Raw genomic sequence first — 15,163 nt, 5'->3', positions numbered from 1 at the left:
ACTTGGCACGTTTGACTAATTCACATACTAAATTCGTGAACTAACACTTCACATCCGGACAAGTATTAGTAAGAACATATTTTGCCCTATAAGTCTAGGTGGGTGGTCAATTCTCAATGCCATAGGAAAAACCCAAAGAAAGAAAATTGGAAGCATTTTCTTAGAGATCTCTAGGACAAATAAAAAATGAGATAGGGGAGCAAGAGGTATGAAATATATTAAGATGGTAGGATTACCATGAGGTTCCCTTCCAACGTATGGTACAACATCAGGTACTCCAACATAGGCTGGGTTCAAACTTTAGGTTTTTAAATGAAATGATTTTCCAGACATTCAATTTCACATCAAACTGGCATCTAGGAAACCCAGTTGATTGAAGTATAAGGATTTGTTTCACGTCAAATACCCAGCCAGGACTGAGAAAAAAAAGCCAATTAAGAAGTCACTGTTGCTCTTACAAGTTAAAAAGCCCATATTCTCATTTTTAATCGTGTCCTGCTCTACTTAACAAAATCCACATGCCTGCTTTCATCAATAGATTGCAAGCTGACCAAAACAGTTTAACTGTGTTATGAATTATGGCAGTTTCAAACAAACCGTATGAATAATCTTTATGATTCAAGAGTGGTGATGCTATGAGGTTTTACCTGTTTTTCTAAATAGGTAAATCTTTTTAGATTTCTTGATGAGAATACTTTTTTGGGTAACGTTAAGTGTTTTTTTTATTTATAGTTTGCATTTAATTTACAGATTTGTTTTAATTTTACCACTCTCAATGATTTATAAAATTGTTTTAGTTTAGGCTTTACGTATGCAAGTGACAATATGATTATACCAATATAATACATTTGAATTACTTTTTCCTTTTGAATTGAGTAGACTAATGAAGGATGAGAATATTTTTTAATTAGCATTATTTAGGTAGCGTCTTTGCCAAAATTCATGTAAATTTATATTTTAGAAGATCAAGCTTACTTTTTAAAACATATTCATACTTCTCTCCAAAATCTTAGCAAAGAACAAAAATCGTAGCAAAGGATCATCTCATTTTTGAGTTAGAAAGGTACCTTAATGATTAACTTTTAAAAAACTCCTTCATTTCTCAAATGAGGTAACCCAAGATCAGACAAAAGGATTTTGTCCTCCCACTGAAGGGAGAGAGAAGAATACATCAGTTTATTCTCTCTGTAATGATTTCTCAGATTTTGTTGGATGACTTCCATTTGGATCTACCCACTCTAAAATCTTTTTTCTAAAACTTCAAAACAGTTTTCTCTGGGCTTCCTAAGCATAATAGCGTGTCAGGTAATGGCTTTTGACGCCAAGGCTGAATGCGCGTTTTTGCACGGTGGGCTAAGGTTTCTTTGCATTCCGATGCATCTTTTTCCTTTCCTACCCAAATCTTAGATGTCAGAAGACTTTACTCAAGCCTTCTGGTTTAGAGGTTTGCATAAATAACTTAGTCCCTCTGAGGCTGACGAGTGCCACTGTTACTGGCAGCACTCTGCTTGTCACTATGCAATCCCAGTAAAAGCAATTGAAAGTACTTTTATTTGAAGGCCATTTGACAGAAGGGGAGAAAACACATTTACTCTTTCAAGGTCTGTGTATTTTCCTGGGAGAAGCCTACCTATGAAATTTGTCCTTTCATCCTTGGATAGCTATTTGGGAAATATCTTTTGGCAGTGCAGACCCATGAGTGGTTTCTGCCACTCCAGACCACAGGGGTGATTCACAGAACTTCCCTGTATCTCCCCACCTCCCTCCTTCCTCCCTTCTAAAGACAGGAAGGCTGTTTCACGCTGCTGTGCTGAAAACATTCTTCTCTAGAGACTGAGGAAGAAAATCTGCATATTTTAGCCAAAATATTGAGTTATTTTCATCATAGATGTTTAAGGAAGGAATTGTTTACTAATATCTGTGACTATGTTGAGATACTACAAATAAGAAAGAGACAGTACTGTGGGCTTTTTCTTAAAACAAGATTCTTTTCTAAAATGTCCCTTACTCACAGGAGCTCCCAGAAATTCAACAAGATTACTTTTATCTTCATCAGAGAGATCAGCTAATTCAGTACAGCTGGTTCGTACAATCTTTAACAGGACTGTCCTTCACAATAGACCAGGAAGTCTTATTTTTCAGGTTTACAAAAAATAAAGAAAAATGCAATATATTTATAATTTGCTAAACACTGTGTGTGTGCGCGCGCGCCTGTGTGTGTGTGTGTGTGTGTGTGTGTGTGTGTGTGCGCACGCGCACGCACCTGTGTTTGTTTTAATCCTCCTAGTCTCTACAAGTCATCACCAGTTTGGACCTGCCCATCAGGTACCACGAACGCCTGCTGTTCCCACACCCCTGTCCTTGGATCCGCTGAGCCGCTCCTTACCTATAAACAGATTCCACTCGGTGTCGAGATCAGCCTGATTTGCCAGGCAGCCCTTCATGACATTGAGGCAGTAGTTGTTGCATGGTCTCACCGTGGGGAGTCCCCGACAGTAAGGGCAGTACAGCATCTTCATGAGCGCACGGATGCAGCCTGGGGTCGGGCTCACCTGGAGATTGATCGAAAAGAAAAAGAAAATCAGAAATAAGAAGGATGGAAGGAGACAAAAAGAAGTGACTCATTTCCTCCTTGAAAAAAAAAAAGGTGAAATGGCTCTGAGAAAGCTCCAGCAGTAGGGCAGCGGGCTAAAGGAACCATCACAATCTCAACACACTGTAGTACTTGATCTTAAAGTCAGTCAGTCCCTTGTCAATACTTCTGTTTGGCATAGTAGTAATCATTTTTCTTGAATTGTCCTTGTCAACATTTTGATATCTATGTCATTGCAATTTAGCCCTAAAACCTAGACACTGTTTCAATGAAATAGAACATGCAATGAGATAATGCATGTGAAAGCAATTTCCAAAGTTAAAACCCCATAAAAATGAAGGTATTATTAAAGTTTAATGTGACACCTTTAGAAAATTTTCCAACTGGTTATTTGACCCTGTTTCTGAAGGAGGTTTGCAGAAACACTTCCTTTGTACATAACTTTTTTAAAAGGATCAATATCAACCTGTCTGGGATTTCTGAGATCCAGGCCTGCTTAGAAGCAATGGAACTGTCAAGGCACCCTCTTCAGGAATCTGAAGCTTCGCAGTTCTGGGAACTTTGGAAGATGGATCCAATGTTGAATGTGACGAGAAATGCTTGCAGTAATTCAGAGGAGCTACTAATCAACCGATAATCAAGTGCTATTTACCTTGAATACGATAAGCAGTGAATACTCCTAGGTTAATCAATTCTAAACCAATCAGGTCTTTTTTAGACTCACTGAAAATTCCAATTTGACTTTAAGAGGAAAGAATATTTAAAATGGTGTGGACCAAAATCAGAAAAAAATACAGAAAGCTCTTTTTCATGACTGGATATAAACATTAGTGAGGTATTTTTTTGGTTGGTTCCATATAATGTTGATCTTTAAGTTAAGTAGCTACATGTTTCTGTTCTTGTGCTCTCCATCTGAAGGCAAGCCTAACTTGTATCATGTGGATCTCCTGGGGAGTTAGTCTTATCAGACAGATCTGGGCCCCCAGGTGACAATATATGCCCAGAACATTCAGATACTGACAAAGCATAACACCAATGTAAAGGTGGGGCAGGAAAAGGTACTTCCATATAAATGGATACTTTCCACTACCAAAGCTAATCTCCAGCATTTTATCCTTTACCTAGAAACCACATTTGAGGTTTCTAATGCAAGGCTTTGGTTTCTGTAACATTTTCTTAATTGCTGTATACTGTAAAAAATTAATGAATGAAACCCTCAATTAAATAGAGTTGGGAGACCAGAAGGGGGAGCTCTCAAGCCCTGCAAGGAGAGCAGAGCCCAATGGCAAGAAGAAAGACTCCTTTCCTGGCAAGGACTCAGCCAATGAAAAGCCATGGACTCTTTGTGTATCACAGCCCTCCCAACTTTCTTTTCCCTCTAAAGAAGTGCTCTCTTTCCTTTGCTAAATTGCAATTCTCTGTTGGTCCTGAATAAACCATCTTTGCTGGAGAAATATTTGGCAGTCTATTTGTTTGAGGTCAAGAATACTGACAAAGTCCCTAGTTTATTATTTCAGGAAATGAAGCAATCTATCAATCTGTCTGTCTATCTATCTATCTATCTATCTGGGCGCCGAAATCTCTGGTTGTCCTTTTGATGTTTTTCCTTTTTTGCATTTTCTTTCCAAAATTTTATGAAAATTTTCAAACATACAGACAAACTGAAAGATTTTTATAGTGAACACCCATATCCCCACTCCTAGATTCTACATTTAACGTTTTCTTACACTGATTTTTCACACATCTATCTATCCTTCTCACCCATCCATTAATCCACCTTATTTGTAATACATTTCAAAATAACATATTAACCTTTTGATTTTTATTTTTCCTGGTAATTTAATGTTGGCTTTAATAAAACTGAATTAACCCGATCAACAATAAAAAGTTAGCACATTAAGTAGTCCAAATCAAATAAAGTAAAATATAACTAGCCTTTCTTTTGTTTTTAATTTTAAAAAAACTTATTTATTTATTTTTGCCTGCGTTAGGTCTTCGTTGCTGTGCGCGGGCTTTCTCCAGTTGCATCGAGTGGGGGCTACTCTTCATTGCGGTGGCTTCTCTTTGTTGCAGAGCACAGGCTCTAGGCGCGTGGGCTTCAGTGGTTGTGGCACGCGGGCTCAGTAGTTGTGGCTTGCGGGCTCTAGAGCGCAGGCTCAGTAGTTGTGGCGCATAGGCTTAGTTGCTCCGCGGCATGTGGGATCCTCCCGGACCAGGGCTCGAACCTGTGTCCCCTGCATTAGCAGGCGGATTCTTAACCACGGCGCCACCAGGGAAGTCCATAATTAGCCTTTCTTTATATAACTATTTAGAGAATGTATTAGTATCCACTAATTCTAAGACATATTTTCCAACAACAAAACAAAAACGAAAAGATGAGAACAAAAGAGAGGAGTCTGGTGATTTTTCTTTTGAGCATACATCTGTGCCACCATGTCTATTTATCTAATAGATATAGGATATCTAATATCTATAGGATATTTTGTTGAAAATGCCGAATTTTATCCACAATTGGGCAGAATTTTTTTAAAATTTATTTTATCTACATGTATCCCGTACCATTCAGAGAACAGAGAGGATAACTCTGTCTATGGAATTCCGAATTCTTACACATTTTATTATTTGGTATATGGTTGTAGTCCTACAAACCACTGTCCATCGGGTTTTGATTTTCACAGCCTTGCAATTCCTCTCCTGACCCTGATGTCTCTCTCCAGAGACCTATCCTATTTTCACCCAAGCCGGCTACGCTATTTCTTCCTTTGACTCTGTTGGATTTTTTGTTTTCTCACCATTGGTATTATATGATGCTTTGCTTCTTCTCACTAAATGTGCCAGTATAAAACCTAGGGTATTTGTCAATATTGAGGATGCAGATTTGAGATCTCTTGGAGAGTGTGGACTCTTTTATCATCATTATAACCTGTGCCACTCTGCATAACATGCATGTCATTATAAGGTATTATGATTATGATATATAGGTACTCAATAAATGCTTTTTCAGTTGAACTCTGTAGTGTGTTTCTTGATTCCTTGGTCACGCTGATATTCAAAGAAAAAAGGCACAAGATAGTTTTATACATCTTAGCATTCAATTGTTGCTTTTAAATTCTGTTTTCAAAGGTTATTGATTGCACTAATTCCAAAGCTTTGCTCTGTGTGTGTGTGTGTGTGTGTGTGTGTGTGTGTGTGTGTGTGTTGGAACTAGTACAATTTTCTCAGTCTGACGTTTCAGAAGAGTCTCCAACTCAGGGTAGCAACAAATAGTGAAAATTGAACAGCCTTAATAACCTAAAAGAACAGTGCTGTTCAAGTTAAATATGGCTCTCTCGGTACTTTGGGAAATGATATCCTTCTTGGTCAAATAAAGGGCATTTTAAGAAGAAGAAAACCGAGCGGAGGAGCAAAGTTGAAGCTTTTATGTTCACAGACCATATTTTTCGACACAACTGCATGCTTGAATTGAAATAAAAAATCACCACTTCAAACTGAAGACTTTTAGAAGTAAGCCTCTGAAAAGAAGGTTGTTTTAAATGCCATTTGTATGAAGGGCTGGTTCTATTTTTAAATGTTTAATAGTGTTTAATAATTGTGCTACAGCTACTCTTAAAAAATCTTTTAATATTGAAATCAATATAGACTCATAAGAAGCGGCAAAACCAGTGGAGTCCTGGGTACCCTTCACTCACCTTCCCTCAATGGAAACATCTCATATAGCTGTAGGACAATATCAAAATGAGGAAATTAAGGTTGATACATTGCTGCCAGTGAGTTTATAGACCTATTCAGTTTTCATGATTTTTTCAACCTGCATTCGTGTGTGTGTGTGTGTGTGTGTGTGTGTGTGTGTGTGTGTGTAGACACTTCTATGCAATTTAATCCTATGTATAGATTTGTGTAACCACACCACAATCAACTTACAGAACTTTTCCATCACCACAGAAGAACTCTCTCTCCTCCACCTCCACCCACCAGGCAAACACTAATCTATCTGTCATCTCTATAATTTTATCATTTTAGGAATCATATATCAATACTTTGTACGTGGGTTGGCCAAAACGTTCGTTCGGGTTTTTCCATACCGTCTTACGGAAAAACCCAAATGAACTTTTTGGCCAACCCAATAACATATTGAGCTTCATTTTTTTTAAACTGAGCATAATACCTTGGAGGTCCATTCAAGTTGTTGCATGTATTCACTCCTTTTTATTGCCGAGTAGTATTCTATTGTTTGGATGTACCAAATTTGTTGAACTCTTCACTCACTGAAGGATACTTGGGTTGTTTCCAGTACTTTGCTATTAGGAATAAAGTCGCTATAAGCATTCATGTACAGTTTTTTGGCACAAACGTAAGTTTTCATTTATCTGGGATAAATGCCCGAAAGCACAATTGATGGATCAGATGGTGAGTGTGTTTAGTTTGTAAAAAACTGCCAAATTATTTTCTAGATCAGTGCGGCATGTTCTACATTTCCACCAGCAATACGCGAGAGACCCAGTTTTCCTCACATCCATGCCAGTATTTGGTATTATTACTATTTTTTGTTTTAGTCATTCTAATGGGTGTATTATCTATGTTTAAATTTGTGGTGAGTTTCCTCTGAGTAATTTCCATACTAGGATTTTAATTTCAATAGGCTCTCATACGCATCAGATACAAAATCATTCACCAGCTGGTCTCTAGAAAATATGCAACATTAAAACAACAACAACAATAATTCTGAAACAATAGACACAACTATATATTTGGCAAAACCAAAGTAAAGAAGTTACTTTGAGTTCTAAAAGTAGTTCTAAAAGTAGTTCTAAAAGTAGCAAAACCAAAGTAAAGAAGTTACTTTGAGTTCTAAAAGGAGTTCTAAAAACTCATATTTAAGGACTTCGCTGGTGGTCCAATGGTTGAGAATCCGCCTTCCAATGCAGGGGACATGGGTTAGATCTCTGGTCAGGGAACTAAGATCCCACATGCCGTGGGGCAACTAAGCCTGCGCACTGCGACTGGTGAGCCCACATGCTCTGGAGCCGGAGCACTACAACTAGGGAGCCTGTGTGCCACAACTACTGACCCCACGTGCTCTGGAGCCTGCATGCCACAACTACTGAGCCCACATACTCTGGAGCCCGCGTGCCACAACTAGAGAGCCCGTGTGGTGCAACCACTGAGCCCGTGTGCTCTAGAGACCATGCCACAACTAGAGAGAAGCCCACACGCCGCAACTAGAGAAGTCCATGCGCTGCAACAAAAGATCCCGCATGCCACAACTAGGGCCCAATGCAGCCAAGTAAATAAATAAATAAATATTTTAAACTCTTATTTAAAATTTAGGATAGAATAAGATCTCAAAAATATGATGCCACGAATTTGTAAATTTTGTGAACTATTAGAAAAAATTTCCTACTGAAGAAAACTGTGCTCATTTAGCAACAATAAAGACTACAATACAGCTACAGAAACCAAATGTTGAGTTTTTTTAGTTGGTAATGTGGATTTTTGATATTTTTGAGAAAACGCAGCTGTAGCTTCCTGGATATTCAATGTAGACTGGGAAATAAACTTAGGTAAAAGAGTAAATTATAATGTTTATGAAAGTGGGGCCTACGTGGCACAAATAAAACAACGTTTTTAAGTGAAGAAAAAAAAGATGATGACAACATTCCTTTTCGTACTTATTTGTGTTTTCACATAACTTTTACATGTTGTCCTTCACCACTAATAATACTTTGTCAAGAATTTACAATATTAGAGGGAAAAAAGAAAATAGTCAGTGGTTCTTACTCCATTATCCTACTCCGGGAAAGACAGACAGAAGTTTGTGAGTCAACCAAGTAATATTTCAATATGAAATCTTTGCATCATGGGTTTAGTCCTTCTGTTAACTTCTTTTGATGCTGTGTCTGTATAATGAATGACTTATAGTTAACTAGTTTCGGGGAATAATAATACAACTTGAGGAGCAATAATACAATTTATAACAAGAGTTCCTTGTAAAATTAACTGAAAAATAAATTAAATAACATAAAAATAATTGAGCTCTTAGTTTGTGGTTTTTTTGTTGTTTGTGTTTCTTTTTTAAAAGGTAAAAAAAGCAAGATACATTGAAACATGGCAAGGAATACAAAAAGAGTCCTTAATAAATCTGTATTGGGAGGTAGGACTAAGACTTATCTACCTGGCTAACCATGTGTGTCAGGATGTTACAGCAAGTAATTCTTATGTTTTCTAAATGCAATTTGAGGCATAGCGTATCCTTAGCCACATAATAGCAATTCATTTCAGGTCTTTAGTATATTTAAGATTTCTGTACCTGGACCAACATTTCATGCTTTGGTGCTCACATTAACAATTCCTAATAGTAGCCAATGTAAAATAAGATTGTCGCTTCAAGTAGTTTTAAAAAGCAAAAAAACATGGGAAAGTTATAAATCTTTACTTATATACAATGAACAAATACCTAGCAAGTGCTTGTTTCTACGGAAATCATACAGTCAAAATAATCAAATAAACATATCTGTCAGAAGACAGATGTATCTCCCAAAGACAAACAAGTTAATGTAAATGACTTATTTAACTAGAATACATTCAAAATGTGTTTTTCAGCAACAGTAGATGCCATCCTCCACAGTTTCTAATCTGTAGTCATATTAAATGATAAGATGTTTCTACTCATCAACCTATTGTATCATGAGATTCTGAAGTGTCTTCTGAAGTCCTCAAGAATGATTAAATTACATTAAAAGTAGCTTTCCTGTTAAGTACTTTTTAATTATAATCCTTTAACAATTAGCAACCTATAAATTGGCTTTGTAGTAAGTTCATGAGAACGTAAATTTGTTTCTTCTTCATTCACTCATGCAACTTTCATTAATCCAACATTTATGGGGATGAATAAGGAGACCTTCTACCAGTGTTGGGATGTTCAGAATACATTCACTTCCAAATCAATTCAGGGAAAAAATTATCTGTCTTCGGGAAGTGCAGTGTAAAGGGAGCCCCAAAAAAGGGCATTTGGCTCAAAATTGGGAGGTAAGGATAAAGACAGGGATGGCTTCTGAAGAAAGTCAAGTAACAGATGTCTGCAAGATAAGCATGGGAGATGGGTGACATCACAGAAATGGTGGAGTAGGAAACTTCAAGAATCAGTCCTTTCACTGAAGTAACCATGAAACTAGTAAAACCTGACAGGATCAACTTTATTGGAACTCTGGAGTCTAATTAAAAAAAAAAAAAAACGCAACTAGGAGGGTGCTTAATAATAAACTAATGAGATGGCTAAACATCAGTTAAAGCGCATTGCTAAACCTCAAGGCTCAGGAAATTTAAAAAGACTGCAGTCATATAAAGTATCCCCTCTGATCACAGCAGAATAAAGCTGGAAATCAATGTCAGAAGGAAAACTGGAAAATTCACGAATATGTGGAAATTAAGCCACACACACCTATACAACCAAGAGGTTAAAGAAGAAATCACTAGGGAAATTAGAAAATAATTAGCTAAATAAAAATGAAAACACAACATGCAAAAAATTATAGCCACAAATGCCTACATTAAAAGAGAATATCTCAAATTAATAACCTAATGTGATACCTTAAGGAGCTAGAAAAATAAGAGCAGACTAAAACCAAAGTTAGCAAAAGGAAGGAAATGATAAAGGTTAGAGTGGAGATAAACAAAATGTTGGTTTCAGTTTACTCTTTTTTTTTTCTAGTCCCTTAAGGCATAACATTAGGTTACTCTTTTCTTTTATTATTTATTTATGTATTTTCTACAGCAGGTTCTCATTAGTTGTCCATTTTATACGTATTAGTGTATACATGTCAATCCCAATCTCCCAATTCATCACACCACCACCACCCCCATCCCAACCATTTCCTCCCTTAGTGCGCATACGCTTGTTCTCTACATCTGTGTCTCAATTTCTGCCCTGCAAACTGCTTCACCTGTACCATTTTTCTAGGTTCCACGTTTATGCATTAATATACAATATTTGTTTTTCTCTTTCTGACTTACTTCAATATGTACGACAGTCTCTAGATCCATCCACGTCTCTACAAATGACCGAATTTTGTTCCTTTTTATGGCAGAGTAATATTCCACTGTATATATGTACCACATCTTCTTTAACCATTCGTCTGTCAATGGGCATTTAGGTTGCTTCCATGTCCTGGCTATTGTAAATAGAGCTGCAATGAACATTGGGGTGCATGTGTCTTTTTGAATTATGGTTTTCTCAGGGTATATGCCCAGTAGTGGGATTGCTGGATCATATGGTAATTCTATTTTTAGTTTTTTAAGGAACCTCCATACTGTTCTCCATAGTGGCTGTATCAATTTACATTGCTACCAACAGTGCAAGAGGGTTCCCTTTTCTCCACACCCTCTCCAGAATTTGTTGTTTGTAGATTTTCTGATGATGCCCATTCTAATTGGTGTGAGATGGTATCTCATTGTAGTTTTGATTTGCATCTCTCTAATAATTAGTGATGTTGAGCAGCTTTTCATGTGCTTCTTGGCCACCTGTATGTCTTCTTTGGAAAAGTGTCTATTTAGGTCTTCTGGCCATTTTTGGATTGGGTTGTTTGTTTTATTAATATTGAGCTGCATGAGCTGTTTATATATTTTGGAGATTAATCCCTTGTCCACTGATTCATTTGCAAATATTTTCTCCCAATCTGAGGGTTGTCTTTTTGTCTTGTTTGTAGTTTAGTTTGCTGTACAAAAGCTTTGAAGTTTCATTAGGTTCCATTTGTTTATTTTTGCTTTTATTTCCATTGTTCTAGCAGGTGGATCAGAAAAGATCTTGCTGTGATTTATGTCAAAGAGTGTTCTTCCTATGTTTTCCTCTAAGAGTTTTATACTGTCCAGTCTTACATTTAGGTCTCTAATCCATTTTGACTTTATTTTTGTGTATGGTGTTAGGGAGTGCTCTAATTTCATTCTTTTACATGTCGTTGTCCAGTTTTCCCAGCACCATTTATTGAAAAGACTGCCTTTTATCCATTGTATATCCTTGCCTCCTTTGTCATAGATTAGTTGACCATAGGTGAGTGGGTTTATCTCTGGGCTCTCTATCCTGTTCCATTGATTTATACTGCTGTTTTTGTGCCAGTACCATATTGTCTTGATTACTGTAGTTTGTAGTGTAGTCTGAAGTCAGGGAGTCTGATTCCTCCAGCTCTGTTTTTTTCCCTAGAAACCACTTTGGCTATTCAGGGTCTTTTTTGTCTCCATAGAAATTTTAAGATTTTTTTGTTCTAGTTCTGTAAAAACTGCCATTGGTAATTTGATAGGGATTGCATTGAATCTGTAGATTGATTTGGGTAGTGTAGTCATTTTCACAACATTGATTCTTCCAATCCAAAAACATGGTATATCTCTTCGTCTGTTTGTATCATCTTTAATTTCTTTCATCAGTGTCTTATAGTTTTCTGCATACAGGTCTTTTTTCTCCCTAGGTAGATTTATTCCTAGGCATTTTATTATTTTTGTTGCAGTGGTAAATGGGAGTATTTCCTTAATTTCTCTTTCGGATTTTTCATCATTAGTGTATAGGAATGCCAGAGATTTCTGTGCATTAATTTTGTATCCTGCAACTCTACCAAATTCATTGATTAGCTCTAGTAGTTTTCTGGTAGCGTCTTTAGGATTTTCTATGTATAGTATCCTGTCACCCGCAAATAGTGACAGTTTTACTTCTTCTTTTCCAATTTGTATTCCTTTTTTTTTTTCTTTTTCTTCTCTGATTACCGTGGCTAGGACTTCCAAAACTATGTTGATAATAGTGGTGAGAGTGGACATCCTTGTCTTGTTCCTGATCTTAGAGGAAATGCATTCAGTTTTTCACCACTGAGAATGATGTTTGCTGTGGGTTTGTCATATATGGCCTTTATTATGTTGAGGTAGGTTCCCTCTATGCCCACTTTCTGGAGAATTTTTATCATAAATGGGTGATGAATTTTGTCAAAAGCTTTTTCTGCATCTATTGAGATGACCATATGGTTTTTCTGCTTCAATTTGTTAATACGGTGTATCACATTGATTGATTTGCGTGTATTGAAGAATCCTTGCATCCCTGGGATAAATCCCACTTGATCGTGGTGTATGATCCTTTTAATGTGTTGTTGGACTCTGTTTGCTAGTATTTTGTTGAGGATTTTTGCATCTATATTCATCAGTGATATTGGTCTGTAATTTTCGTTTTTTGTAGTATCTTTGTCTGGTTTTGGTATCAGCGTGATGGTGGCCTCCTAGAATGAGTTGGGAGTGTTCCTTCCTCTGCATTTTTTGGGAAGAGTTTGAGAAGGATGGGTGTTAGCTCTTCTCTAAATGTTTGATAGAATTCACCTGTGAAGCCATCTGGTCCTGGACTTCTGTTTGTTGTAAGATTTTTGATCACAGTTTCAATTTCATTACTTGTGATTTGTCTGTTCATATCTTCTATTTCTTCCTGGTTCAGTCTTGGAAGGTTATACCTTTCTAAGAATTTGTCCATTTCTTCCAGGTTGTCCATTTTATTGGCATGGAGTTGCCTGTAGTAGTCTCTTAGGATGCTTTGTATTTCTGCAGTGTTTGTTGTTACTTCTCAGTTTTCATTTCTAATTTTATTGATTTGAGTACTCTCCCTCTTTTTCTTGATGAGTCTGGTTAATGGTTTATCAATTTTGTTTATCTTCTCAAAAAACCCACTTTTAGTTTTATTGATCTTTGCTATTGTTTTCTTTGTTTCTATTTCATTTACTTCTGTTCTGATCTTTATCATTTCTTTCCTTATACTAACTTTGGGTTTTGTTTGTTTTTCTGTCTCTGGTTCCTTTAGGTGTAAGGTTAGATTGTTTATTTGAGATGTTTGTTGTTTCTTGAGGTAGGACTGTATTGCTATAAACTTCCCTCTTAGAACTGCTTTTGCTGCATCCCATAGGTTTTGGATCGTCATGTTTTCATTGTCATTTGTCTCTAGGTTTATTTTAATTTCCTCTTTGATTTCTTCAGTGATCTCTTGGTTATTTAGTAACGTATTGTTTAGCCTCCATGGGTTTGTGTTTTTTACTTTTTTTTCCCCTGTAACTGATTTCTAATCTCAGAGCGTTGTGGTCAGAAAAGCTGTTTGATATGATTTCAATTTTCTTAAATTTACTGAGGCTTGATTTGTGACCCAAGATGTGATCTATCCTGGAGAATGTTCTGTGTGCACTTGAGAAGGAAGTGTAATCTGCTGTCTTTGGATGGAATGTCCTATAAATATCAATTAAATCTATCTGGTCTATTGTGTCATTTAAAGCTTGTGTTTCCTTATTAATTTTCTATTTGGATGATCTGTTCATTGGTGTTGGTGAGGTGTTAAAGTCCCCCACTATTATTGTGTTAATGTTGATTTCCTCTTTTATAGTTGTTAGCAGTTGCCTTATGTATCGAGGTGCTCCTATGTTGGATGCATATATACTTATAATTGTTATATCTTCTTCTTGGATTGATCCCTTGATCGTTATGTAGTGTCCTTCCTTGTCTCTTGTAACATTCTTTATTTTAAACTCTATTTTATCTGGTATGAGTATTGCTACTCCAGCTTTCTTTTGATTTCCATTTGTATGGAATATCTTTTTCCATCCCCTCACTTTCAGTCTGTATGTGTCCCTAGGTCTGAAGTGGGTCTCCTGTAGACGCCATATATATGGGTCTTGTTTCTGTATCCATTCAGCGAGACTGTGTCTTTCGGCTGGAGCATTTAATGCATTCACGTTTAAGGTAATTATCAATATATATGTTACTATTACCATTTTCTTAATTGTTTTGGGTTTGTTTTTGTGGGTCCTTTTCTACTCGTGTTTCCCACTTAGAGAAGTTCCTTTAGCATTTGTTGTAGAGCTGGTTTGGTGGTGCTGAATTCTCTTAGCTTTTGCCTGTCTGTAAAGCTTTTGAGTTCTCCATCAAGTCTGAATGAGATCCTTGCTCAGTAGAGTAATCTTGGTTGTAGGTCCTTCCCTTTCATCACTTTAAATATATCATGCCACTCCCTTCTGGCTTGTAGAGTTTCTGCCAAGAAATCATCTGGTAACCTTATGGGAGTCCCCTTGTATGTTATTTGTCATTTTTCCCTTGCTGCTTTCAATAATTTTTCTTTGTCTTTAATTTTTGCCAGTATGATTACTATGTGCGTTGGCATGTTTCTCCTTGGGTTTATCCTGTATGGGACTCTCTGCGCCTCCTGGACTTGGGTGGCTATTTCCTTTCCATGTTAAGGAAGTTTTCAACTATAATCCCTTCAAATATTTTCTCGGGTCCTTTCTCTCTCTCTTCTCCTTCTGGGACCCCTATAATGCGAATGTTGTCGCATTTAATGTTGTTCCAGAGGTCTCTTAGGCTGTCTTCATTTCTTTTCATTCTTTTTTCTTTATTCTGTTCTGCAGCAGTGCATTCCACCATTCTGTCTTTCAGGTCACTTATCCGTTCTTCTGCCTCAGTTATTCTGCTGTTGATTCCTTCTAGTGTATTTTTCATTTCAGTTATTACATTGTTCATCTCTGTGTGTTTGTTCTTTAACTCTTCTAGGTCTTTGTTAAACATTTCTTGCAT

General features: G+C 36.8%; 1 protein-coding gene across 2 annotated transcripts in view; it reads right to left on the bottom strand.

Annotated features, from left to right (window-relative positions):
• Nucleotides 1–15,163, bottom strand: part of GPC6 (glypican 6) — a gene marked incomplete at its 3' end in the record, with an annotated part of 1,078,508 nt that overhangs the window by 330,753 nt on the left and 732,592 nt on the right. For both annotated transcript variants that reach the window (XM_082859519.1, XM_082859520.1), the window contains exon 4: nt 2,387–2,552. In XM_082859519.1, coding sequence (XP_082715645.1) covers nt 2,387–2,552 — 166 coding nt within the window. The remainder of the gene's footprint in view (nt 1–2,386; nt 2,553–15,163) is intronic.

Source organism: Leucopleurus acutus (genome assembly GCF_964270905.1).
Source record: "Leucopleurus acutus genome assembly, chromosome: 18".
In the NCBI taxonomy this organism is placed as follows: Eukaryota; Metazoa; Chordata; class Mammalia; order Artiodactyla; family Delphinidae; genus Leucopleurus; species Leucopleurus acutus.
This window is presented reverse-complemented; position numbering and strand designations above follow the sequence as displayed.